General features: G+C 31.1%; 3 protein-coding genes across 6 annotated transcripts in view; 1 reads left to right on the plus strand and 2 right to left on the minus strand.

The window, feature by feature from the left end:
- Positions 1-117: 117 nt before the first annotated feature.
- LOC126768770 (uncharacterized) lies at positions 118-10,085 on the minus strand. 2 transcript variants are annotated; one of them, XM_050487065.1, is made up of 14 exons: positions 9,820-10,085; positions 9,606-9,703; positions 8,908-8,996; positions 8,649-8,801; positions 7,265-7,401; positions 6,602-6,727; positions 6,015-6,106; positions 5,827-5,920; positions 5,584-5,740; positions 4,564-4,735; positions 4,268-4,484; positions 3,823-3,915; positions 3,424-3,565; positions 118-3,313 (listed from the first exon to the last, which is right to left on the minus strand). In XM_050487065.1, exons 1-14 carry the CDS (start codon positions 10,006-10,008, stop codon positions 528-530), a joined length of 4,545 nt encoding a protein of 1,514 aa, XP_050343022.1. In that variant the 5' UTR covers positions 10,009-10,085; the 3' UTR covers positions 118-527. The 2 variants fall into 2 exon arrangements, with proteins under 2 accessions (XP_050343022.1, XP_050343023.1); XM_050487066.1 differs by lacking the exons at positions 8,649-8,801; positions 8,908-8,996; positions 9,606-9,703; positions 9,820-10,085 and adding an exon at positions 7,769-8,248.
- An 825-nt stretch (positions 10,086-10,910) lies between these two features.
- On the plus strand, positions 10,911-12,988 carry LOC126768462 (piercer of microtubule wall 1 protein). Of its 2 annotated transcripts, none has more exons than XM_050486579.1 (3): positions 10,911-11,203; positions 11,574-11,660; positions 12,682-12,988. In XM_050486579.1, the coding sequence occupies exons 1-3, from the start codon at positions 11,032-11,034 to the stop codon at positions 12,804-12,806; spliced, it is 384 nt and encodes a 127-aa protein (XP_050342536.1). In that variant the 5' UTR covers positions 10,911-11,031; the 3' UTR covers positions 12,807-12,988. The 2 variants fall into 2 exon arrangements, with proteins under 2 accessions (XP_050342536.1, XP_050342538.1); XM_050486581.1 differs by lacking the exon at positions 12,682-12,988 and adding an exon at positions 11,860-12,054.
- The window catches only part of LOC126768458 (synapsin), a 66,444-nt gene continuing 52,790 nt past the window's right edge, over positions 12,984-26,637 (minus strand). For both annotated transcript variants that reach the window (XM_050486573.1, XM_050486572.1), the window contains 6 exons: positions 18,196-18,288; positions 17,499-17,611; positions 16,985-17,081; positions 16,682-16,849; positions 16,253-16,475; positions 12,984-15,886 (listed from right to left, as the gene is read on the minus strand). In XM_050486573.1, coding sequence (XP_050342530.1) covers positions 15,663-15,886; positions 16,253-16,475; positions 16,682-16,849; positions 16,985-17,081; positions 17,499-17,611; positions 18,196-18,288 — 918 coding nt within the window. In that variant the 3' untranslated portion in view covers positions 12,984-15,662. The remainder of the gene's footprint in view (positions 15,887-16,252; positions 16,476-16,681; positions 16,850-16,984; positions 17,082-17,498; positions 17,612-18,195; positions 18,289-26,637) is intronic.

Raw genomic sequence — 26,637 nt, forward strand, 5'->3', positions numbered from 1 at the left:
TTTTCTCTTTCTCGAAGATAGTTTATTATGTAGTTTACTTTAATTTTACTAGTTTTATTTTAATAAAAATTAATTACCACGAAATGTTATCTCTAATCGAGCTTAATATTCCTTGCTATATATGTTTTTCATTTCAAAAACACCAAAATGAAGGTATTGTGATTATTCAGTTTCTTTTACATCATTTTATAAAGCTCAAATAGAATACGGTAAATTTCAAGCGGTTAATTTTTTTTATTTTATTATACAAAGCTTTTCGTATTCTGAATTAGCTATTAAGCGAATTATATTATCAGCTTAAAATATGTATTATTTTACACTATAACCAAAGTAATATTTAATTGTTTATCCACTTAAATCATGCAAGATTAGCCGATATAACAATTAATAAAGTAAATATTTCGAAAAATTATTTCTAGATATATCGAAATTAACTAAGCTAACACAAAATATATATAAAAAGTTTAAAATAATGAAACAACATACAATAATAAAATAAATTGTATTTGCATTATTTGGACTCGTTTTTATTTTTGCGGAGAATTTATCGATTCTTTTGGATACATACCCAATCTAACTCCAATATCTTTAGGCAAGCGAATGGGTGGCCGTGTTGGAAATGGATGGTAGGAACCTGTCGAAGGACTGCGTGGGTACGACAATGACGACAATGTATCTGTATCTAAAAGAGAGGTTATAGCACTGCAAGTGTCATCATTTTCAATCTTAGCTTTATCACTTATTTCCATCGAGTCCCTTGAAAGTGTTGGTGTATCTTTATTTGGAAATACTTTTGGTGAAATAGGCGTAGAAACTTGGTCTAATGATGTAATTTGGCATAACGTATCACTAGAATTACTTTTTGCACCCATTGGTGAATCATCATCCAAAGACGGATCGCACGTAAAACTAATAGACGATGTTACTCTCTGGGAAAAATCACTGTATGAGCTATTTTCGGTTTTTACTAAATTTTCACATACTTTTGGAGTTTGATCCATTGTCTTACTGCACTCGTCACTTACTTTTATCAATAATGAATCATTGTATTTGTTAGAATTCGTTAAAGAACAATTATAATCATCAGACGTAAAACGACGTTCATAGGTCGATACATCTTTTGACTCTGAAGAGGGTAACGTAACGGAAATCTTTGAATCACTCGAAAAAGAATATTTCGACCAATCATCTGATATAGGCCTTCTATTTTTATGCTGTAAACTACTAGAAATCGAAATTTCAGAATCCGTATTTTTGTAATCACTATCAACATGTTCCGTTCGACTTGAGCTACTTTTATAATCACATTTTGCATAAAAACCTTTATTTTCCCACCCATATAAATCTGTTTTGTTACCAAGACCTTCAATACTAGGTGTTTTAATACTTTTAAATGAAAACTCGTCACTTCCAGTTGCGACATTGCGTGTATCTAACGAAAAGGGGTCATCAATTGATATTGGTCTAGCTCTTAAAATATCAGTTTTGTCGGTTGTCACTTCTCTAGGAATTCTCTTAAGACAACCTATTAATGAATCGGAGGTGGATTCTTTAAGCAAAGGGGAGCTTAATAATTTTGTTTCGGTTATTTTTGGAGAAGGTAAACTACTTTTGAATTTTTTGTCTACATTTTTACTTATACTATCTTGCAATGAATTACTATTTACTGCAGAAATATTTTGCTTTGTTAATATTCGACTTAGTATTTGTGAATTTTCTTGAATTATTTGTAAAGCCCTTTCGCTATTTTTCCGACCAGATCGTAACATATATTCTTTTGATGCAATTGTGTCTGTGTCTGCAAGTAGTTCTTCTACATTTGTTTTATTTGAACTTTCAGAAATATTTTTACTATTATTATATTTAATATTGTTCATTTGTATTTCAAGGTTTCCTTCTTCATTTATTCCGGGGCTTACTGATTTTTGACATATAAAACTATGACTTTGCGGTAAGGAGGAAGCCCGTTCAACTTCAGTTTTTAAATTCCTTTCATTATTATTACTTTGAAGTGTTAACGAATCTGGTTTTTTAGGTAAACGTGAGTTTCTTTTTGTGGGACGTCGACTTGGAATATCAGAATTATTAGGATCTGATAATCGAGCTCCAAAAAATTCTGGACTGTGTTCAAAATATTTATCAATTTTCAATGGAATTGGTGGTTCATCTTCGCTGATAATAAGGCTATCAGAACCAGGACTTCTCGAAGGACTTTCAGCATATGGAATTGCTCCCTCAGATAGGTCAATATCAGGTACAAAATTCGGGTTCATAGCGAAACTGTCTATAATGTCTGGAGGTCTTGAATTTTTTTGTAGTTTTGCGGTAGAACATAGTTTATGAGGTAATTCTTTACATTGTGAGTCAAAATTAACAACGCAATGGCAAGATGATGAATTAATAGGGCTATAATCTGTTAAAGTGGTGGATTTTGACACATTCGTTTTTTTGTGACTCTTTCTTTCATCATATTCTGGTTTCTGAAAAGAATACTTTTTATCATATAATAATCTAGGATGACGCATACACTTTAGCGGGTACGTTGTAGTTAGACCTTTTTTCTTATTGCTGATATCGTGCGGTTCTTTTAACTTTAATTCAAAACCATCTATATAAACACGTAAGGGTTCGCCAGCAGCGGAGTCAAGATATTCAGAAATATTTTTTACTTTCATTTCTGTCGTACTTAAATTTTTTTCTGGTGAAGAAGTACAGCTAAAAGAAGGTTCTTTATTAATAGGCGGACTACTTTTGATATTTTTATACATTGGAGAATTTTGTTTAGCAGATTGCTTTTTGATTCTAGGATTTAAGCCATTATTTCCTTTATCATCAAATGGAAAATCTTGTTCCGAATCACTTGCTTTTTCATTTTCATCACAAAGACTAGTATCTGTACTAGATTCAGACCTTGAAGAATATGAAGAAGTTTCGCTAGAGCTACGAGATCGCATTGATGCTATCATTGCATTAGCTTCTAATTCGGATACTATCACGCCATCACCAGCTTCTTCTAAATCAATTGACGTTTTTCTTCCTATTTCTACATTTTTTTCCTTCTTAATATCTTTCCATTTAACAGAATTTCTTCTATTTTGTGATTTTCGGCTTTTTTCATCTTGCCAGCTAATAGTATCATTTGCAGCTTTGCTCTGACGTTGACATGTTATTTCAGGGAGAGATGTTGTTTGGCGTGATGGTGGTATAGCTCCCGGTGGAGGACCAAGTCTTCGTCCCCTTGAACTAACTATTGCACTTTTTCCCAGAAGCAAATTATTAACTGTTAGTGAAGTAGGAGAAGTGGGAACACCAACTGAAATTGAAATATGTAACATTTAGAGTTTTTGTTTTTAAATTAAATAATTTAATAATTAATTAATTTTAAATTTTTAAATTTATTACAATATGATAAAATGTTCTAACCTGCAGCGTGTCGAGCACATGCAGCAGCTAAGATAACATGAGCTTGTCGCTGCCTTTCACGAAGACGGGCATATTGTCTTTTGAGTGCTCCTATATCTAATGACAATCGATCACCCGCTCTATCTTCCCGTCTGGGCATAACCTATACATTAATAATAATTTTATTTTCATTAAAAACAAAAAAACAAAGTAGATCGTAAAAGTATTTTATAATTATTAGTTTTCAAAATGTATAAAAAGCCGTTATTGTAAAAAATATTCTAATAAGTATTATACTTAAGATTAACATGTATTATAAAAAAAGGTATGTGCTAAAATCACTTACAATTTGTTTCTAAGACAAAATTATAGCTTAATAAAATAAAATCAATCAATCATAAATAAAATCCTAATAGTTACCGTCGCTAACGCCATTTTATTTCCATCATCGCTAGAATCACCTTCATCTTCAGAGTAAAAAAGTCGCAAACCACGTTTCGTCATTGACTGCACCTATAAATTTTGAATGGTCAATAAGTTCTTGTGTCATAACCTGAGTCTTGTTTTCCTTTACAAATTTTTCGACGCAATTAAGAATTGAGATAAAATGAAACGATTAATTGTTTAGAACTGAAAGAACGTTTATATTATTATTATATCAATAAAGTTAATTAAAATAATTTAATTATCGCTTCATGTATAGTTTTAATTAAATAAAATAATATTTTTGGAGATACTAAATGTTTGAATGAATTATAATAAAAAACGTGGACCGAATTACGGATTTTGTGCTACTTAATGTGAAGATATATTTTATCTGTAGAGTACAAGAAAAGCGAAACAAAGTTTTTAAGATCATACTTACAGCTGATTGTAAAGGAGGATGAGATGCTGGTGGAGCATTTGGTGGTGCTGGTGGTGATACTTTGTATCTGTGCAGACTTCGCAAACGCGGCAGTTCAGGTGCTGAGTTGAAAGCAACAACTCTTACAACTAGAGTCTCTCCAGCTTCCCACACTGCACCGACACCTCCTCCCATACAACTGTAGAACTCATCTGCCGACCGTGCTGACAAAATGCGACTATAAAAAGATGTATCTCTTACACTTTGATCAAGTCTTTGACTAAATAAGAGTTCTATTTAAAAGTGTTTCTACTTACTCTTGAAGCATATCCCAGATGGCAAGTGCCGTAAGTAATAGGATTTCATTGCCATCTAGTAGGATTAGATCCCAGATTCTTAGCAATGAATCTCGTGGCAGCCATGTGGCGTAAAGCGTGAGAAACCATTGCATCGTAAATACATCTGGTAAAGGGGGTTCTACTCCTCCACCTATAATAATTAACGTATTGGTTATATATTATCTCCGCCATGTTTGGTATTAATATTATTTATTAATTTTTTAGCTTATTCCAAATGATAATTTTCTATTTATATTAAATACAACAAAGAAGCACCTTCAGATAGCCATAAAATGGTAAAATGAGTTCGCTCATTACCGCTGCAAGATAAATGGAGGTAAGAGACCTATGTATGAACTGGTCAATGAACCAAGAGTAATTAGCATCGATACAAATAAGAACAAGAAAATCCAGGGCAAATGGACGACTGGATAGGATGTATACAAAGTTTTCAATTCCACGACGTAATTTGCTAAAACTAGCTAAAAATTGTTGTTTCGTCGAATCTTCACAAAGAATTGGAGTCGCACCTCTCGAGTGCATCACACTGACAAAACCAAAGTGACAAATAGATGTAATAAGAAAACATCGTGTCGTCCTTTTTTGAGAGATTTGCTTAAAGTGAGTCTCGAAGAAGTTGATGCCGCCATTTATAACAACACCACATCCCAAATGAAATAGGACAAATAACAGGGCTCTATTGACAGCCAGGGTTATGCTAACATAATCACAGTCATCAATTAGCTGTTTCTTTGTATACCAAGAACCAACAATGGTGGAATATTTGTCCACGCCTGTATCACAAAGACTAATACGTGTATAAATGGCTGAGCTAATTAATATACTCATTTTGTTATGTTAAAATATAGGTTTAAATATAATTACCTATTATTATATAAGAATACCAATGTAAAAACAAGAAGTTATGTAATGATATATTTTGATTATTTGTTAAAAATAATAATAAATTTTATGTCAGCTTAGCATTTTAAAATATACCGTCGGATATTCTTTGTAAATGATCCATATGTTGGGCAAGACGTGGTAGCCGCAGTCGTAGGAGGTCTCTGAAGGCAGCCATATCGGCTGATAAGCCTCGGAGATCATCAGCGAAATATCCCTCTGGTAGCACCGCTTCAACTAGGTATATCATTACCTTAAATGTTTAAATAATTGGGCTTTGTATAATTGTATTGTAGGCAGTTGAAATTATTAAGAGATTTGATTACTATTTCAATTTACCTTTAGCGAATCTGATTCTGACTTATCCATAACTTCTAATATAATAGCGGCTAACATATTAAAACCTTGACAATAACCAACATCTTTATTCCACCTGAAATTAAAACGATTTACAATACATATAACATTTAAAATTTTATACAAATTATGTTAGATTACGTTATAATATTATAAGAAAATAAAAATACCTGGCATAAGCTAATAACACTCTCCGAAGCATAGCTTGATTTTCTCGTCCTTCTACTCCACAAAAAAGAGAACAGCCAGTCCGATGTAAATCCTGTAAAAGTATATAGCCATAAGTCATAGCGTTTATTACTGTATTCGAAGATAAAACGTGTATTAAATTCATTATAATTAAAATTAGTAATTTATAAACGTCTATATATTTGGATGATAATAAATAATTGTTGAAGTTACAATGTTTAAAACCAGTCTATTAAATGAGCAATTTTTGTATATATAAATATAAGTTTACTTTGTGTATGTCGAAAACGGCTTTAATGAGTTGGCTCTAATTTTGTATTTAGATAAAGTTTGCTTTTATGTTTAATAATAATAGTATTTTTTCAAGAAAATTTACAAAAATGATAAAAGAATGCCCAGTGAAGCTCGATCGCCCAGGTATCTAAAGCCTAAATTACATTTTCGATACTAAATAAACAGTATGGATTTAATAAAAACCGAAGAAAACAAAAAACCAGGCGGTAAAATTAGGTTCATTGTTCGAAGATTAGCTCTTTATGAGTTAAGTGTAGATGTATACAAAATGTACCTTGAGAATCTGAGCACTAAGTTCAGTATCATCGGGCTGAGCGGTCCCTCTGAAGCATGCACGTTCGGCGACCGGCCAGTCGATGCCCCGCGCGGTCAAGTGGCGATCTGCTAGCGTCAGCCATAGCTGAAAATTTCATTAAATATCCAATTAGTTTGTGATGGCATTCCAATTATTGTAGCTTACTTTTATGATAATTAATAAGTGAAAGCCAAATTATAATCATTTTTTTTTCTTATTATGATTTTATTTACAGACAGTTATTAAATCTTATAATATCTATAATCTTATAATATAATAATCTTATAAGAGTCTAATATGAATATTATAAACAAAAATATTTAGTCTATGTTTTAAGTAAATATTCGTAACTTCAAACTGACTGAGATTAATTTAAGAAAAAACTCTTTAATTTTTTCAATAATTTTATTTACTTCAAAATATGTTTTCCTCTTAAAAATGAATACATAGAAGTTTAACAACAATGTCTTTCCTTCACTCAATGCGAAATGTACCGAGGTATAAATATGAGTTCATATTATAACACACTTATGGACATGTTATCTACACGTAGATAACGTGTCCATAAGTAACATGTAACTTAAAGGAATTTACAAGCCCCGTTAGTTAAAATAAGTAACGAATAAAAGAATAGATACTGACTTTTCTTCGAAAATGTTGTGGTACCCCGGCAGGAAGACGAGCGACGAGGCGCATTGCATGCAGCCACTCCGCGAAGCCGCCCTCGCCGGGGCCTTCGTTGCCCGGTGTGACTCCAAAGCGAGCGCTCGTATCGCCAGCTTCATGATTATTAAATTGATTAAAAAACTTTCACTTCATAAACAGAGAAAGGAATTAATCAAATTTTAACTCTAAAAATTCATCCTATTCACTTAATGTTGTTATAGACCAAGATCTGTAAATTTTATTTGCTATAATTGTTTTGTAATTAAGATTATTTTTTACAAGTATATACATAATTATATCACATGTGTACACATATAACACTGATCACATAGTATAAATATCCGTTGCGTAAGTCTTATAAAATATCTATAAGCAGACATTAATTTAATTTACGAATTGAGTGAGTATAGATCAATACAAGATACAAAATATGTTTCTGGTCGTAATTAAATAAAGCGTTTTTGTAAATGTTATTTGTACCTGAGGCAGTCCTTGCAGAACTCGCCAAGTTCCTGAGAGAGTTCAAAATAGCACTCATCTGTTCTGTTCAACGTGGACATTTGACACCAAATGCATATCTTTATATTGCACTGAATAAAGAGTCAATGATCGATGAATATTATTCCATCAACACATTTTCATTTTTTGATACATCGGTATTTTTATTATAAACATAATAGATACACGGCGTACTGTTAAGAAAACATTACGCGAATTTGAAAATGCCATTTCGCCATAACATTTATTACTGCGTCGTCGACCAGCTGATACGATGTTTACCGGGCAAGTCACGGACTAGAGACAGACGATCCCACTAGGGTGCTCGCCCTCTACTACTTCATTGCAAAGGGTTTTATTTTAAATCGATTCTCGTATAGCAGCAAAGACAAAATTGGTTGAAATGCCGATATAGCGTGTTGTGGTAGATGTCTATGTAGAGCATGCGCAATCAAGTAAAAGAGCTTTATCTGTGTGTGTTGTCTATTGATTTCGCGCGGTTGTGTACGTCAGATACAGCTACGACGGTATTGAAAAAAGCACCTTGTGCTACTTGTTTCTACATACTATGTGGTGTGTGTAGTATTATTTAAGGTCTCTGAATGGAAGCGTGGCGATTTGTTATTCATAAAGTAGAAACGTTTGATAGTAATGTGAAAATTCATTTAAAACTTTGTTAAAAACAATAAATATATGTTTATTTTAAATATTTAGTGTATGAATTATTCGGGATTCTGACAAAAGTTGGCAGTGGACAATGAGGTTAACCCAGAATTAAATATTTTGTCATTCGATATTTTTTCTAGAGAATGTTAGGTTGTATTGACTTATAACTAAATTAAATTTTAAGTTTTATACATACTAATATGGTGGAGAAGCACGGTGAAAGCCGCGCATAGTTTTTTCTGTTGTCGATAAAGTCGATCTCGTGTCCGCAAATATTTTGCTAAGCGCTCTCCAGTTATTTGTAAACTGCCTTTCCATTCAATCAATTGATCACTGAGTTGTTGAATATCTATAAAAATACTTAAGATAATTAAAGCATTCCAATTAAACAATATAGGTACTTAACATTATTCAGTTGTGAATCGGAATTCTACAATTTGAAGCGATATTATTACCTAAGGATTCTAGGTAGCTTCGTTCAATGGCATCTGTTTGTTCTCCGTAGTTCGATTGTGATGACGTAAAGGATGCAGCTGCTGTTGATCTGCGAAGTAACTTCGATAATTTAATTTCATAGATTTATTAGTATCCATGTGGGAATGAGGGGATAAAGTGAAGCTTGTTATTATAATAGCAAGGTTTATTTTTATTTCTTTCAAATATAAGCAACAGAGATTAGCTTTTATGTTAATTTTACATAATAACATCCGTTTTTAGTTTTTCATTTAGACTTAGGAAATAAGTAAATAAAATAAAACTTGCTTTTTCAGACCTTAGTGACTTAGAGGGTTTATGGTATCAGTATATATTTAACTCCAAAACTATTTTATTAAAAGATTAAAACTAAAAAAAAAAAAACTAAATATTAATTTAAATACTTCCTCACAACGCACACTGGTGTACGTAGTCATAATGTGTATGTATCCAGCATGTCAGTATGGGGTAATTAAGTTTTCGTAAAATTATTAAAATTGGTAACTCTTGTAATGTCAACAAAACGTTTTACATTGTTTTAGTCACATTTTAAAGAATTGCATTCAGGCGGAAACACAGAAATTGAAACTACTTCAGTAAATGCGGCATAAAAGATAAACAAATAAACAGAATATTTTTTCAAGGCTATAAACAATCTTAATAAATATTAGGTTCTTACCCTTGACTGCATTCGATGACGCTGCTACTACACCAATCCCGTTGATTTGCATAAATGTCGTTTAGTAATTGATCTATCAAGTCCTTTACTTCCAGCTTCTAGAAATAAAAAAAATATCATCACCAAAATAAACATTTTTTTTTATAACCTTATTATTATAATTCTTAATTTTGTATGTGAATGAGTAGTATAAAAACTATAATAAATTAAATACCTGTTCAACGCTTTTGATTGGCGGAGGTGGTGGAATATGTCTTTCTTTCTTCAATGAATGGGCTTTTGGTATTTTAATTTTTTTGTTTTTTTTCTGCGGCTTCTCTTCATCTAAGTATAAAGAAGAGAAGTCTAGTTCAAATTTTACTATTCGTAAGTTAATCGGCTGGTCAATTGTGATTGTTTTCATTTTGAAGTCAATATATGTCAAGATGTCTTGTTGAAATATTATTGTTTATTTTTTTTTGTATAATTTGAAGTGTCATCACAAAAAGATGAAAACTTAATGAACTAGGCTATGGTGACGGGGGACGACCGATAGGCACCCACTCGTTTGTTGCTTGTTCGTCCCGATACCACTGATAACGCCTAATATGTTCATTTGAATGCATGCGTTTGGCACCTAATCAGAGACTTACACTAAAACGAAATGGTTATGTATTCTATGACATATACTGCACAATTTAGACAGCCGTATGATTTTATCATTCTATACACTGTAATTCCACTGTAATTCCACTTAAATATGAAATATATACTTAAATATCAATTACACTGTAATTCCACTTGCACAGCTTAAATACCAATCGAAGTTAAAAATGAAAAAAATAAGTGTATAAACATTCTCTATCACGTTATCAAAGTAATTTTCATTAATTAAAAAAAACATGGTTGATGGCAAGAGTATTGATGGTTGATAAGAATTAAATTTGTCCTAAAATTATATACTATTTTAGTAATAAAAATATATATATATACATCCCTCAGTATAAGTTGTTCTTTAGAAATATTTACATATTCAGTGGTTTTAAAGAGTCGATAATTCTATTCGTTTAACTGTTGCAAATTATCCTTAATTTTTCAGGCATTTTTATATACTCTCGAATGAATACTACAAATTGAACTTTAATGCACCTCTCAATCTTCCTCCTCCTCTCAAATAGAACATCAATCTTTAAAACAACGAAAATTTGTTGCGTATCTTGTAACTATTGATATTGGTAAAATTATTGTGGGCTGAAAACGCAGCATCAATAGTCAAAAGGTAGAAAAAAACAACGGTAAGAACACTTCGTTTCCATGGTAGCGAAATTTTGTATCTTTCTGTAACTATAGAAACCGTTTAATATAAAAGTTTTATTATATATGATTAAATAGTTCACGTGTACACAGTTATCTTATTTGTTTTTATGGATTTTGTTCCTTTTTGAGGATGAGTCAGGAAGAGCAACCTAAAAATGTATCCAAACGAGAGGTTCAGCCTGGTTTCTGTTCTGCAACTTGCACCGATAGGACAAATCTTCAACAGGAAATAAACAAATCTGAACTAAAGACATCGGATTTGTTTCATACTTGTAACCTGCCGAAGAGATTTGAGCATCCTCGTAAGTATCCTATAAAATGTATTTGATTATTCTTTTTTCACTAGACAATCGAGAATACATTTTTGATATACTACAATGTTTCAGCACCATATTTTTTATTTTAAGTTTTTAATAGTGTGATATTTTTAGTCTGTACTTTTTTAAAGTTTTTTTTTTACTAACAAACCACATTAAAGGTTTGATGTCGTTGTCTTCATAACACACAAGGCGTCTCTGTATTAATTATATAGGCGCTGAATACGTATGAATCATGCGGGCTGTTTATTGACTAAAACTTAGGAGCAATGATCCTTTTAATTTATTCGTCTCAACAGTAAAACAATCTAACTCATATTAATTCTACAGTTCTAATTTTAAAATGTTGCTGCAGATTGGTTCAACGGATATGGATGTCAAGTCAGTAAGCAGCATCCATTTTATAGAACGTCAGCGAGCGAATACGGATGGTATCCACCTGGTAATATTTCATATTTATTTAGATAACGTCTTAATTATAAAAATTTATATATACTCTGTGTAATCATTATTCCACAGATTTAAATAAAATTTTATGCAAATCTAGAACGCCCTGAAAAATCTTGCCGATATAATTTCTCATAAATCCTTTAGTCATGTTAAGCGAATTTAAAATGAAATGAAAGTGCTTGTACTTATAGGCTGGCACTCGGTTCCCTCAGTGTATTTTCCAAAAAACCAAGACTTTTCAAATGGTCTGGCGGGTGCAGGCATGTACCGCAACTATTCACTCAATACATCCAAGGACCCGTCGCTGTTGAAATAAGATTTTAAATGAGTTAGAAGATAGTGCTAAATAAAAATAATTTATCAATTTTAAGCATGATGCACAAATGCACAGTTTTACTTTATTTGTTTAAGATTAACATTTTATGTTTAATAGAATAGTTAATAAGTTATGTTAGCAATCAAATAGCACAAAATAAACTTGTCACCTTATTTTCAAAATGTTTTATTTAAAAAAACCTTTTTTTAATTGCTGTCACTGTTGCTATTATCCTTCTTATATGTATACTCGTAGTGCGATAGCTCGTCGAACGTAATAGCTTTTATAACAACGTATAACATAATTTTTCATTAAAAAAGTAAAAAGATGAACTTTACTGCAAAATATGTTATTCGTTTATTTATTCAAATATGTCTTTTTTATAAAGACCCCTCCAATTTGCACATCTTTTAAAATAAGAAATTATAAATATTATACATGAATGCAGTCTTGATTTTTGTAAAATAATATTATTCCGAATAATACTCCCATTTCATGTCATATTAAACCGAGTTAGGGATTTTTCTTTTTTGTAAGCTCAATAATAAATACCAGTATTGTTTAGCGAGTCAACAACGCTGCAAGAGTTTGCATAGCACATCTTTTTCATAATGTTATAAATAATAAGGGCAAGATGATGAAATTATAAATGAGTAAATTTAAAAGTAGTTCCGTAATAAAGTTTAAATATTTGCAGGATACTACTCAGTGCCTTCTGTGTTCTTTCCCGCCGGCCAAACCTTCACTAACCGTCTCGCAGCCGCAGGCATGTATCGCAACTACAGCCTTAACACTGGCATGGATCCCGTTGCCTACCGTTAAATATTCATTTGTAAATTTTTTATTGTTAATTTTATATTTATTATAGATTTTATATCAATCGTTTAAATAATATTGTTAACATATTTTCATTTCGATATAAAGTTAAATTTAATTTCTAATTTTGAATGTATCTTTTTAAAGTTCCTTTGTAAAAGGTAACAAATAAAACGCAGACATTATTGACTTACCAAAAGAGGTATTTATTTAATATATATTTATTATAATATAGATTAACATGCATTCAAATTCCATTATAATATTACATTCGAGTAGACATGGATGTCACTTGACAAGTAACAAAAGTATCAAAAAGGTATTTTCAGTCAACCAATTAATTATTCTCGTACGTTTCTTTCAGAAGTTTTAAATCATTTTGGAAGGATTGTTTTTTTAATAATATACCTTATAGTAGGATACTATTTTTTTACTTATTAATAAAACTTAAATTTAAGTAGGTAGTATAATTTAAGAAAGTCACCGTAAATAATAAAAAACCGTGACACACATGTCTATATTACATACTGACCGAAGATTATCATGATAAAATTAGGGCTCTTATTTTTCCATTACACACTCCTATTGGTAGGATTTTACAAATACGTTTCAATTTCAATTAATTTCATTGTTATAATGTGCCCATATTTGATCGCGACAAATCTAACGGCCATATTATATATGAGTAAGTATACATTGTATAACTTGTTTAGCAACAACAACAACAGCGTTATATTTAGTGTTTATATTATATATCTTAATAGTAATAAACGCAGAACAGTCTAATATAAAATTAACATAATCGATACATCAAAAACTCAACGATATTCAATCATTTAACGTACCGTGATATCAATATTTTTATTATAGTCATCTAATTGCGCATTTCATATATTAATTATAGCTAAAGTATTCGTGTTAAAATTCTGCTACAAGTGCGTATATAAATATAATCTAAGTATTATAGGATGTACGGTTTAATATCAAAGCTTTAACAATACATACGTCGAACAACTTGGATTATTCGAATTCCAAAAGTAATAGGAATTATAAGCGATTACAATTTCCTTCTATCGTTTGCAACGTACATCTCTACGCATACATATATTATATTCGTTGTATTGTAACAAGTGAAAAGATTTAAAATGAATATGTTTATTTATGTTATTGATTGACTATTGAGTTTTATGTGATGCAATCATGTCGATCCGTCAAACGTTTTTCAATTAAACATTTGAATATATTAATATTAATAAGCTACTGATATTTGCTATATAAAGCTTAATATGAAATAGATTTTAATAAATCGCTATTAAAGCGCAGTATATAAGATAACGATTCAATAACAACATACATTTCCTTCGATATGACGACTCGAACATTTGCTCTCAAGCTTAGATAAAACGTTTTCACTGTGTAAAACTAGGTACGTTTCAAAATCAATACCTGTTTAAAATTAATAAGAAAATAAACTCTTCTCGGAACTTGATATCGCTACGGTTAAACAATGAACCGTCACTAAAATTAATGACTAAGCATAACTCTAAATGTATTGCGTAAGGAAACACACAAGTACAACAATACTACTTATAACTACAAGATACAACTAGTAATAAGATATATAAAATGTGGATAAATTTTTGCATTCAACAATATTGTCTTAAATAGCATTGCTTACAACATTCCGTCAAGACTTGTCCACGGCCACTGACCATCCTCATCTTGGTAACACAGTTCCGAACTTATATATTTGATTAAATAGATAAATAGGATAAAGTGAAAATGGTTATATGCATTTAATAGGTCATATATAATCGATGATATTTTTATATTAACTAGGAGACATCGTTAAATAGGTTGCGGCATTTCATAATAAGATAACCAGATGCTAACTATTGAATTTCTGTGTAGATTCATATAGAAGATAAATGAAGAATTATAGATTAAAAATTAACGATTTTAGAGTTAATGTTAATGTTTCCAACGCTTATATATTATGTTAATAACATTCCACGCCACTCTCACTACCATTTCACACCGTTGTTTTATGATAAACATTAATTCATTTTATCCGTTAAATATCGTCGATTTCAAAGCTTATGCCTTTTTAAAGAAAACTAGCGATATCATGAAATTGAAATCAATTCTGAAGTTATGAAGACAAATGTGCCACCTACTACCACAAACTATAATGTGCCACGAAGGTTTCTTTAGCACACTAACAAAGAATTTGTAAGTTCGCTACGTTAGTTATATTAGTAGGTCTCTCTACTTATAAGAGTGCAAGATGCGAGTTGCGACGGACAACGCATCGAACGGGTTCGATCACAATGTAGCTCAGTTGATTCGTACTTTTATAATAAACTTATTGTAAAAAATCTATCATTATATTACATTTAAACTATTCTTACGGAATCTGCAGTACGATTTCGCACCTATGACAAATTGTAAACTTTATTACTGGTACGTACAAATTTACTCTATATTTACGATCATAGAAAGAACATAAATAAACGTTTGAATTTTATTATTCAACTAACAACAACTTTTTTAGTACTGGTTAACAGAAGTAGATGTTTTAGACTCTTTGTGAAATTATGCTAACGTTGGATATTATAGATCTTGTTTAGTAAGTTTCGATCTTACATGTGCCTGTATTTTATTACAAGACTCGTTCTAGCGTATTCATGTTTTTAATATATATCCTCAATTGAAGCTGTTTTACAAAATCATATCACGAAAAATTACGTCGACACTGTTAACAAAGGTTAGCATATGAAAAGCCAAGTAAACTTAAAACCGTTAACGGAGTCGGTTTTATTGGGCCAGTGTGACCTAACGCGGGACAGATTTGCTGCTGTGTTACATATCTCCGAATATTCCCGCGAAAGTCTTGCGCAAGTTTTTCATAGTGTCCTCCGCGTCTTCGGTAAGCGTGGCGCTGAGTGAGCCCTGTCGTGCAAATCCTCCGCGCGCGCTCGTGCCGGCGGCGGACTGAGTCGGCGCCTGTGCGCCTCCCGCAGGCGCCGCTGCGCTAGCCGTGCTCGGCGCTCCTGATGCGGATGATACGGTCGAGGATTGAGAGACTGTTGGTGTAAATTAAATAATTAAACGATTGTAACATGAACGTGTTAATCATTTTTCTGTAGACAAAATCTATTTAACGTGTTTTATATTATTTTCAACAAAATTGACAAAAACAGTTCTATTTTATATAAAAAAATATCTATCACATATAGAATAATAAAAAAAATAATACTATGTGCTAATGAGGTACGTATAGGAATTCTACTAAAATTTTATATAAAAACGACATTTTGACATTCATATAATTTGAAATAGTCGAAAATATGATTATTTGACTTATAATTTTTATTATAGTATAAACGCCTTTGATTCTCATTTACACATAGGTTTGTTTTTTTTAATATATCTTTAATTTTGAGAATCACCTTGAGAATCGCGGCGAGTGAGCGGTGGTGGTGGTGGCTGAGAGGGTTCCGCTGGTATCGGTGGCAGAGGGCGATCGATGCTGGTAGCAGTAGCTAGAGGAACTGGGGGAGGTACACTTGGTGGACCACCCGGCGCTCCAGGGCGATCCTCGGGTGATGCTGCGCCGCTACCGGACACAGAGCTCCGGGAAGTAGTCTTGGTAATTCCAGGTCGGCAAACGGACTGAAACCAGTGAAATTAATTAAATAAAAATTATGGTATTTTTATGCTTCAGTCTCCCTGAAGATGTTGCATGGCATGGCATTTGTATTTGTTAATTGGCAGTTGTCCATATAAGTGACAATATTGACATTTATTTAATGTTAAATTAAGAAATAAATATAAACATCCTGTAGGAAAGACTTAACCTATTTAAGCTAAACTTATACCTGCATACGTTGGAAGACAAGTTCTGAAAGATAGCGCCGGTCCTCCTCTTGAGTATCTCCCATAAACGAAGTGGCCGAATCATTGAGCTCAATGATATGCTCGCGACCGTCCTTCCCGACTACCAGTTCCAAGGCGCAAACTTCAAGACCGCCAAATATCTCACTCACCTAAAAATATTTACAACAATAAAATATTCAATCATGAACTTTGCCATAGACAACAAATGGATAAAATCTGTAAATCCATATCTTTAACAATATTTTAGGGGTAAAGATATTGATGGATAATATTCTTTGTTATACCTCATCAATCCACATTTTGTATCTATCATTCATGCCAATAGCTTCAAGCATTGCCGATCCTTGATTGGTTTTCCAATTACCAGATATAGATTTGCGCCTAAAAAGTACAAAGTTATTATTATTATACAAAAATTATTTGAAGTTGAATATATAAATGTTACACTCGCGTCTCGTCGCGTGTAGCGCCTGCGTGAAACATGTGATTATATTACATCTGAATTCTGAATTCTTATAATCCGTCAGGCGATTTATTTAATAATAGTACATAGCACGTTATAGTAATCAAACTCGTGTAATATTGCACCTATGCACGAAATTTTATAATATATTTTCAAAAACGACTTTAATTTTAAAATATCAGCAAACACATAGACAGTGTAATATAAGTATATATTATAATAGTAAAATAATTGTAACTAATATTCTAGTCATATTTTAATATTTGTAATAAAAAAGGTATGAAAGTAATTTAGACAAATTTTATTTTAGTTTGAAATAATATGGCGCTACTTACATGAAGGCCTTGTAGTTGGTACCAATTTTTTGAATATGGATATCATACTTAGCATCGATATATGGTTCCACAGTGCAGTATGTTCCCAACATAGCAACGACACCTGCTATATCCTATAAAATCGATTATTTTAGAATAATAAATATAATATTTTACTAATTCGTTACATATAATTTTAAAATGAAACAATAATACTCAATAAATGAGATAAATTTAATTAAAACAATTAAGGGTATGATTAACGATACAAACTATAAAACAATATACTATCAAATTAACAATACCCGGGATCATTCTTAAAATATCTTAAAATACCTTCTCGTATGTCGTAATAGAACATCTAAACAAAGTGAGTAACTAACGTGTTACAAAAATCATTTATTATTACTCAAAACAAACAATATATATAAATAATACCAAGATATTTAAGAGATTTTTTTTAATATCGCTGCTCTTCAAATAATCCAAATACAAATATATATAGGGTAGAGATAACTATACGTATATACATAATTATAAAAGATAATTTACAAATAAACTCAAGGTTGATAATAAGAAAATTACGAATAATACATTTATTTCTATCTAATCTTAAACGTGACTGCAGAACAAAGCGTCTATAGAGCATTATCAGTCCATTGTACGGTGCAACTGAAACTGCAGTTTGCAGATAATGGGTATAAATGTGCAGTGGTACCTGGAAGTCGGCCAAAGAGTCCACTTTCACCTTGGCCACGCCGCTGTGCGCGTGCCCGATCTTGATCACCACTGGAAACTTCGGCGCCGTTACCTGCTCGACAATCAGATTTCCCTTTACTATTTCCACTTATTGTAAAGACAAAAGGTCATCGTATGTTTAAATCGTGATGCAAATCAGTCTTAAGGATTCTGTTTTGCACGACCGCTCTTCATGATGTAATTTCATCTAGTTGAAGTCATTATGTTAATTTTATAAAATACTATTATAGCTACCCTTCTCAGCATCGCACGGGTAGAATAAGAGTGTATATAAAAAGATTACATAGGTAAATATACAAGGAAAAAATCTTGTTTTTTTGTCCCGGAACATTCGTGGGCGTACATAGAACACATCAATAGAATTTCATCTCCATTAGAGGAATGGTTTGACAGCGCAAAGAGGATAAACATACAATCATTTCGTTTCTATTTATTAAGAAGATTAACTAATTCCCGGTGTGAGTTGCAATGCATACATTTTTTTGTAAAAAAATATCATATACGATTGGCGCACTATTTAATTTACTTAAATCGCGTAAATTTTAATTAATGACACGTTATAATAATTCTATTGGATAAACAATGCGTGAAAGTGTGGAATACGAAAAGAAGCGATTATTCAATTTTTTTATATATTAGAGTTAAAAATAAGTAAACGTTTCGTTTCTCAACGCTAAACAATTTATCAAATCCAAAGTTATCAAAGTAAAAATCATTTTTGGAACCTTTACTGATTACTTTAACTTAGTTTTTCTATATTTTAAGGAATTTAAACGTTTAGGACTTAAATATTTTTTCTACTTTTAGTGCATATGAGACAGTATAAAACTGTTCAATTTTTCTTATAAATATTTTAACGTAAACAAAGCGAGACCTCCATTGATTTTTCATCAATTTTTTTTTAACGTTGTTTTGAGAAAACCATTAATTTTTCGTTAATTTAAAGTACAAAATAATTCAAATTCATTCTTTTATTTTATTTACTATTATAAAAAATACATTTGCATTCAAAGTAATTAAGAATTCCATAAATTAAATATATACAGTTATTTAATTGGGGGAATGAGCATAGCTTAACTAAGATGTTTGATTACACTGTATATAGCATTAATATTAACATTCATAAATTACCTGTAGACTATTATCAAAGTAACTATTAATAGCCATTACTTCATAATGAATAATAGCAGTACAGCTAAACTCTATTAATACTGTAATTATTTTGTGAACCATTAGTGTGTGAATAGGTTTTTATTATTCATAAATTACACATCGATTTTTTATAATAATATATAATAAGTTTATATTTTATTTTATATTTTTAAATGATGGTACACGAACTACGGCGTTTCCTATGTACACATATTAAGCATTTTAAGTAGAACCATGACGTCACAGGATCCATGGTTGTATCACAAAGACTATAAAGTAGATTAGAAAAAAAGGGTAATAAATTTTAATATATACTATTATCTAAATTATATTTAATTATAATTTAAATTCACAAAAAACAGAGCGAAACAACGCAAATTAATTATAACTCGAAATGTGGCATGGCCGAAAAGTGTAGTGTTAGAATTAGTAATAAATAAAAAATAGATTCACAGAACTCCTACCCAAAATAATATAAATAAATATTATCCGGTTTCTATGCTTGCAATGAAAAATATAACGTAAATATTAAATTTCTGTTGGGGTCGTAGAAAAATATTTCGATAGTGCACGTATCTCTATCTAGTAAAAGATAAGAAATTATCTTACGTAATTAAATAAAGTAGCTTTGAATAAAACTAATCTTTTTTGTTTTATCTCGAGCTAGTTTTGATGGTATCGAGACAAGGAATTTCCGAATGGATCAAATTATCAACAATGGTATGTCAATATGAGGTTACTTAAAACTATATATAGTCCATGATTCACGTACAGAATGTTAATTATTACTTCTATTTTATTAATACATATTTACGATAAGAAAACAAGGGTCAATATCAATAATTTACATAATATATGTTTGTGTGAAATCGAGTTTGTTTGTTTGTGACGCTTTCACGTGTTGAGTACTAAACTCGTCATCATAAAATTTTGTACACACGTTTTCAGGGGTACAGAAAAGGATATAGGGTTACTAGCACCTGACCTCTCCCTCACAAGTAGATACATCCATCCATCCATTATAAGAGACAACTTATTTTTCTCAACGTTGCAAAACTTTTAAAAGAACGGATACAAAGTAGTCATAACAATCGTTTCGAGAGAATTTCATTTGCGTACATATGTCAGAAGGTTATGCAATATTGGCACAGATTCAATAATATCTATCATTTTCTAAATCGAGACCATTGACGATCGATAAATTTCGAATATAAATGACTGAAGGTGTTAATAAACATTTTATTGTTATGGCGCTAACTTTTTTAACGCAATGATCTCTAGATCATTTCACAGTTCGTTTGTAATCCATGTACGAACTTTTTCGTAAATTCGTAAATAAGAGATACGAGTATATAGACAAAGTAAGACGCCGGAAAGAGAAAACACTAATACTATTTTTATATATACCTACTTATATTTAGTGACTACAAATGCACAGAATTCTCACCAATCTTCATAATCTCATAAAATATCACGGGATAATATAGTTTAAATTATATGATATCGAAATATTATGAATTTTATTATAAATTGATTCTCACTCACAAAGTGATTCTCACAATTGTAGAAAGCTCGCTAACTTACGACATAACAGTTATCTCATGGCAGATTATAAGATTTTTTTATTTTATACTTTAGGTCTATTTTGAAATGACATGTGACGTTTGAAGGATACACGCATCGCCGTTAATAATATCACCGTAATAGCGTATAACCGTTTGTCGGTTTTCATTATTAGGTATAGATTCGAATTGAGTTCAAAATAGTACTGCTTATTTTTTGTAAATTATCAACATCTTGATTTAATATCACAAGACCACCTTTTGATCGGCATGTATTATTTTATTTATTTATTTGTGTATTTCTGTTTAGATTTAGCTTTTCGCACACGACTGCCCAAAGAAGGAGTGTAATGTTTTCAGGGTTTATATATGTATGTGAGATTATTAACTCCACTATAACTTTTAAAAACCCGAAGGCTAAACAGATTTGTTAACCCATAGCAAAGGACACTGGTGATAAATGATGTACTTTTTAGTTCGTATTCTGGCAAGGCAGTCGTGTTTTTTATTAATTTTTGACATTGTTATGGTTAGTTAGGTATTACTTTTTTGTTTTGTATAAGTGCAATATAACTGTGTAACGTATAAAATGTGTTGACGCAATTATAAATTAGCCTTTTATCTCAAAGCGAAAATATATTTCACCGGCTGTTAAGTCAAACAAAATTATACAATCGTAAACTAAAGAAAATTATTGGTAGGCATATATTTTTGGTTTGATCTAAATAAATATTCAGTGTTAAGGAAAATATAAAAGTTTAAATTGTTTTTTTTTTCTATAATTATAGTTATAAATTTAATATTATACTAGAACAATTCATACTGGTTTCTAAACAGGAAACGTTTATTAATTATTGTTTCAAAACAAATTATGATGAAGTGCTTAAAATAGTTCTGAAATCATAGACATTGTTAAATATAAAAACTAAACCGACTAAGTTTTCTTGTAGGTTTCTTAACATTAAAGTGATAGTTAAAATCTCAAATATATTCGTTTATCAATCCCAGTTAAATACAAAAGTTATCTCAATTATAAATTAAAAATGAACAGTTTATGACAACATTTATACGCTTCTAATAGTATAAATACTTAGTTCAAATCAAAATTAATTTGTATTAGTTTATTTTCTTGAATGTAAATCTTTTGCAAATCGTATTTTATGATTTGCATTATGTATGTACACAGCGCATAACGTCGCAGTTTGTTAATCAACTTAATGGATAAAATCACTTTAAGCAAAACATCATTAACGTCGAACATACTACAAATACTTACATAATCAATTAATGGTATCAGATATACAATTAATATCTGATACCATTAATTGAAATTAAAAACAACAATTAATTAAATACTTTGTATTTTTCAAGAATTTCATAAATTATTTATGGGATTATTAGATTCCTTACACCTTGTGCGATTGAAGTTTGCTATGAATTCGATATTTTATGACGTTGTTTTTAAAGCAATGGAGGCGTATTCGTGGGTGGCTTTGGATCAAGTGTTCGATTCCATAAGACGTACTGCACAGCATGCGCCGGCTCGTGCTGATGACGCATCAGAGCTTGTCAACTTCGAGAAACAGACATCATCGCTTTGTGTATATTACTATTTATGGCTTGCCACAAGTCGTGTATAAAGGCATCTAGTGATTAAACGTCGCCGTCAACTCGATCGTAACATCCTTTGCGTTTGTGTTTACGCATTGTTACGTGTCAGACGCATCGCTCTTGAAACGTAAGGCGGTATTTTTGCATGCAAAGGATTGATGAGTAACTTTTTTCACTTGCCCACATATTTGTATAATGAAGTCACGGCTTAAATTCTATATGAATAATTTTAACAGAAAAGTCAAATGTTCGTACCTAGTCGAATGGTGCTGCCGTGTTGATCGGTAATAATTTGCACCATAACAAGAATATTTATCTACTGATCAATCTATATGATAACTTTGCGGCGTCTATGGAAGCATTCAATTCAAATATCAATACCGTCGCTGACAATAATTCTTAATGACTATAAGCAGGCGAAGAATAGTATTGCACAAGATGGCATACATTGTGTTCAAAGGACAAGACAATTGTCATTTATCACTATAATGACTGCCTTTGATGTTATCTTTCCGCCATACGAATGGTATATAATAAGATCGCACAATTATAAATTGACATCGCAATATAATAGTTATGTAGATGTTATCTAATCGCTTGTGTTAAATGAGCAAGTTTGCCTGTATTATGAGAATGTGAACTCATTACCACTGCTATTGACCTTAACCAAGGTGAGTGCTATGTTCATCGACCAAATTAACACCTTCATGCCGTTTACATTTTCAATCCGTGCATGATGTGGTAATAAGAGAATCTAATACATTAGGCGCCAAGATTACTGTACAAATAAACACAACTCTCGAATTGGCCATCTATATATACATGTAAAAGGCACTGTTCTGACTGACACTATGGATGACAGGACATGGAGTCTTGAAAATTTGAGGAGGCTTTCGTTTTATCATTTAGAGGTGCAGTATTAATTTAAGGATAATAAGGATGACACATCAAAACACAACTACACATACACTCACAACCACATTTATATATTTAAATTATTTCTATTATTACTTTTGATTTTATATTAATAAATATTTATTGCAAATTAACTTTATTAAAATTTTGCAATATACGCAACACATACTAAGTATATATGTTTTCATAGATATAATTGTTTTGATAATAAATAAATCATATAAAATCGTATATAAATAGATAATTATTCATTTATACAATAGTATACCTATAACGTATTATGTAATTTGCTCTGTGAAACAGGTACAATAATAAATAACAGGTAAAAAAGTAATAACAAAGATTAAACACTGGTGTTTTACAAATTATCTGTTATAAATGGAAGAGCTACGTTTGATAACACATTATTAATAGCGTAGTAATAGAAATGAAAAAAAAATCACATTAAAGTATCCAAAGAGTTCAGTGTTAAAAGTTTTTAATTAATTTGTTAATTTAAAGAATTTAAAATAAAATAAAAAATCGTTTCATTTTATTTATGCTGAGCTGTAATCATCAATCAACCAGTTATAATACGAGTATCATGAGCTTAGAACAACTGTAAACTCTTAACGTAAGAGATCGCAGATAATAGAAATATCTTAACCATGATTATACGGTTTGGTTATATTAATAGAGTGTTTTTAAATATGTATGTCTTGCCGTCAAATACAAACTAAGATGGATGGTGGAATTTGAGAAAAAATCTGTGTAGTTTATGCCGTGGGTTTTATATGTAAGAACCTTTAGCCTGGAACATAAAGGTGCTTTCAGTAGTGTTAATGTCTACATTATGTTGTAATTAAAATATTTATTGTTGTTACATAAACATAGTTGTTACTAGTTTCTTCACTTCCTTAAGGTGCCAAGCACAGACCCTAAAAACACAGTGCTCTTTGTGTTTTTTATTGATCTCTAAAAGAGCTACAAACCCTTTGTATAAACCTTCCGCATGTCCTAACATGGCCCTGGTCACCTACACTTGGAGGATAGGAGACTAATATTTAAACATTGTGTTTGAGGAACAACACCTCAGACATTACAACATGATTTATTTTCCTGTCCATTCACGCCATTCATATTGATCTACACTTTTAATTTTCTATTGAAATATAATCACAATCAGTATTATGTTTGTTTGAATAATCAATAAATACATTTGTAAGAGGAGTGCAAAATGTTGTCAGTGGGACAACATTTTGCAGAGTTATTCGGAATCGCTTTCCTGACATTTATTTAATATGTATTTTTCTGATGTAAGAACTGTCTCGCTCGATTTGATTCGTATAAGCTTCTTTTTTCATCTTATTTCGTTGTAATATTTAGTGCAGTATTTAAAAACTAAAACATTGCACTAAAAGCGAAACAATAATAGCTTGTTAAATATTAAACTGAACGATAAACGATATAGGTACATTTGCAACTTAAATATATGTTTGTCATATATACAGTCTTATCATATCGTTTAAAAGCACTTTATCGTGTAAAGAAGAATTCGTTTATCATAATATATGATTTAACATCTATAGATGGACGTCTGATTCTGAGTTTTACTTATCATCATAATATATCTTTATCGTGAATGTTAATTTAATGTCGTGACATTGAAGGAAAATACGAACTTATAAGTATTGAAATAATATTTTCTTATCGTTAAGTTTTGTACTGATACTATAATATAATTTATTATTTTTAAATTCAGTTACAAACTGAAACAGTTATAAACTTAAAGTTATATTATAAAAAAAAAATGTTTGGGTCGAATGAAAACAAATCAGTCGCAGACAACGAATAAATAGCGTCATATAAAAAACTAAATATTAATTGTAATCAATGTTCTACCATATTAAAAGATATATGAAAATTTGATAAAGTAGATGGCACGACGGACCTAGACTCTTTGAAGTGGTTTCTGGTTAAGAAAACATTGCATCGACAAAGCCCGACCCACATTGATAAGAACAAGAGGCATTTACAAACACACGTGCAATGTGCAAGGAAATTAATTAGTAATGTTTACTCTTTACTATATCATATTAATTATTTATTATTATTGCTCTAAGGAGTGTTTTATTATGTTTTTCTCGCTGTAAAGTGGTTGTCCCATTGTTGAGCTAAGGCCTCCTTTCCTTTTTAAGGAAAGGAGGCCTTATGGCCCAGTGGTAAGAACGCGTGAATCTTAACCGATGAACGTGGGTTCAAACCCGGGCAAGCACCTCTGAATTTTCATGTGCTTAATTTCTGTTTATAATTCATCTCGTGCTTTTCGGTGAAGGAAAACATCGTGAGGAAACCTGCATGTGTCTAATTTTATCGAAATTCTGCCACATGTGTATTCCACCAACCCGCATTGGAGCAGCGTGGTGGAATAAGCTCCAAACCTTCTCCTCAAATAGGGAGAGGAGGCCTTAGCCCAGCAGTGGGACATTTACAGGCTGTTACTTTTACATCAAGTTGCTCCGATGCGGATACTCCTTGGTGGATACTCGTAGCAGATTTTCATCCACTACAAGCAGGTTTCCTCACGATATTTTCCTTCACAGCCAAGCACGAGATAAATTATGAACACAAATTGAATATGAAAATTCAGTGGTGCTTTTCCAAATTTGGACCCGTAAGCATCGATTAAGATTCACCCCTTGTTACCACTCGGCCATAACAGCTCTCATCACGGTTTCTCTGTGTGAACCATGAATTATGAATAAACTTTAGAGCATTACACATTCTAAAGAACTTTGAAACATATCAGTATGTCATTACTGCTACTGCAAACTATCACTACTACCTACATATTACTATTTAATATTATATCTAGTAATAGTAACAGCGAGTAATTGTTTCACTGCCAGGCTACTCTTCGTGATCAGAAAGAATATAAACACGCTGTTATACTGCTGGTTGATAAATATAAATGTGGAAGAATTTCATTCGAAACAAGAAAGTTTCCTTACGGTTACACCACCAAATATTCAATGAATTATATATAGGTACTAATTAAGCTTAATTGAAACCTACGATTTTAGTTTTCGTCCATTTGTTCTTTCAACGAGGTCATTAACGCTTCTAATAATACTTGAAATAATAATGTAAAGTTAAGTAAAAGTAACGTCCTGCATATGTCC

The sequence above is a fragment of the Nymphalis io genome, chromosome 5 (genome assembly GCF_905147045.1).
Source record: "Nymphalis io chromosome 5, ilAglIoxx1.1, whole genome shotgun sequence".
In the NCBI taxonomy this organism is placed as follows: domain Eukaryota; kingdom Metazoa; phylum Arthropoda; class Insecta; order Lepidoptera; family Nymphalidae; genus Nymphalis; species Nymphalis io.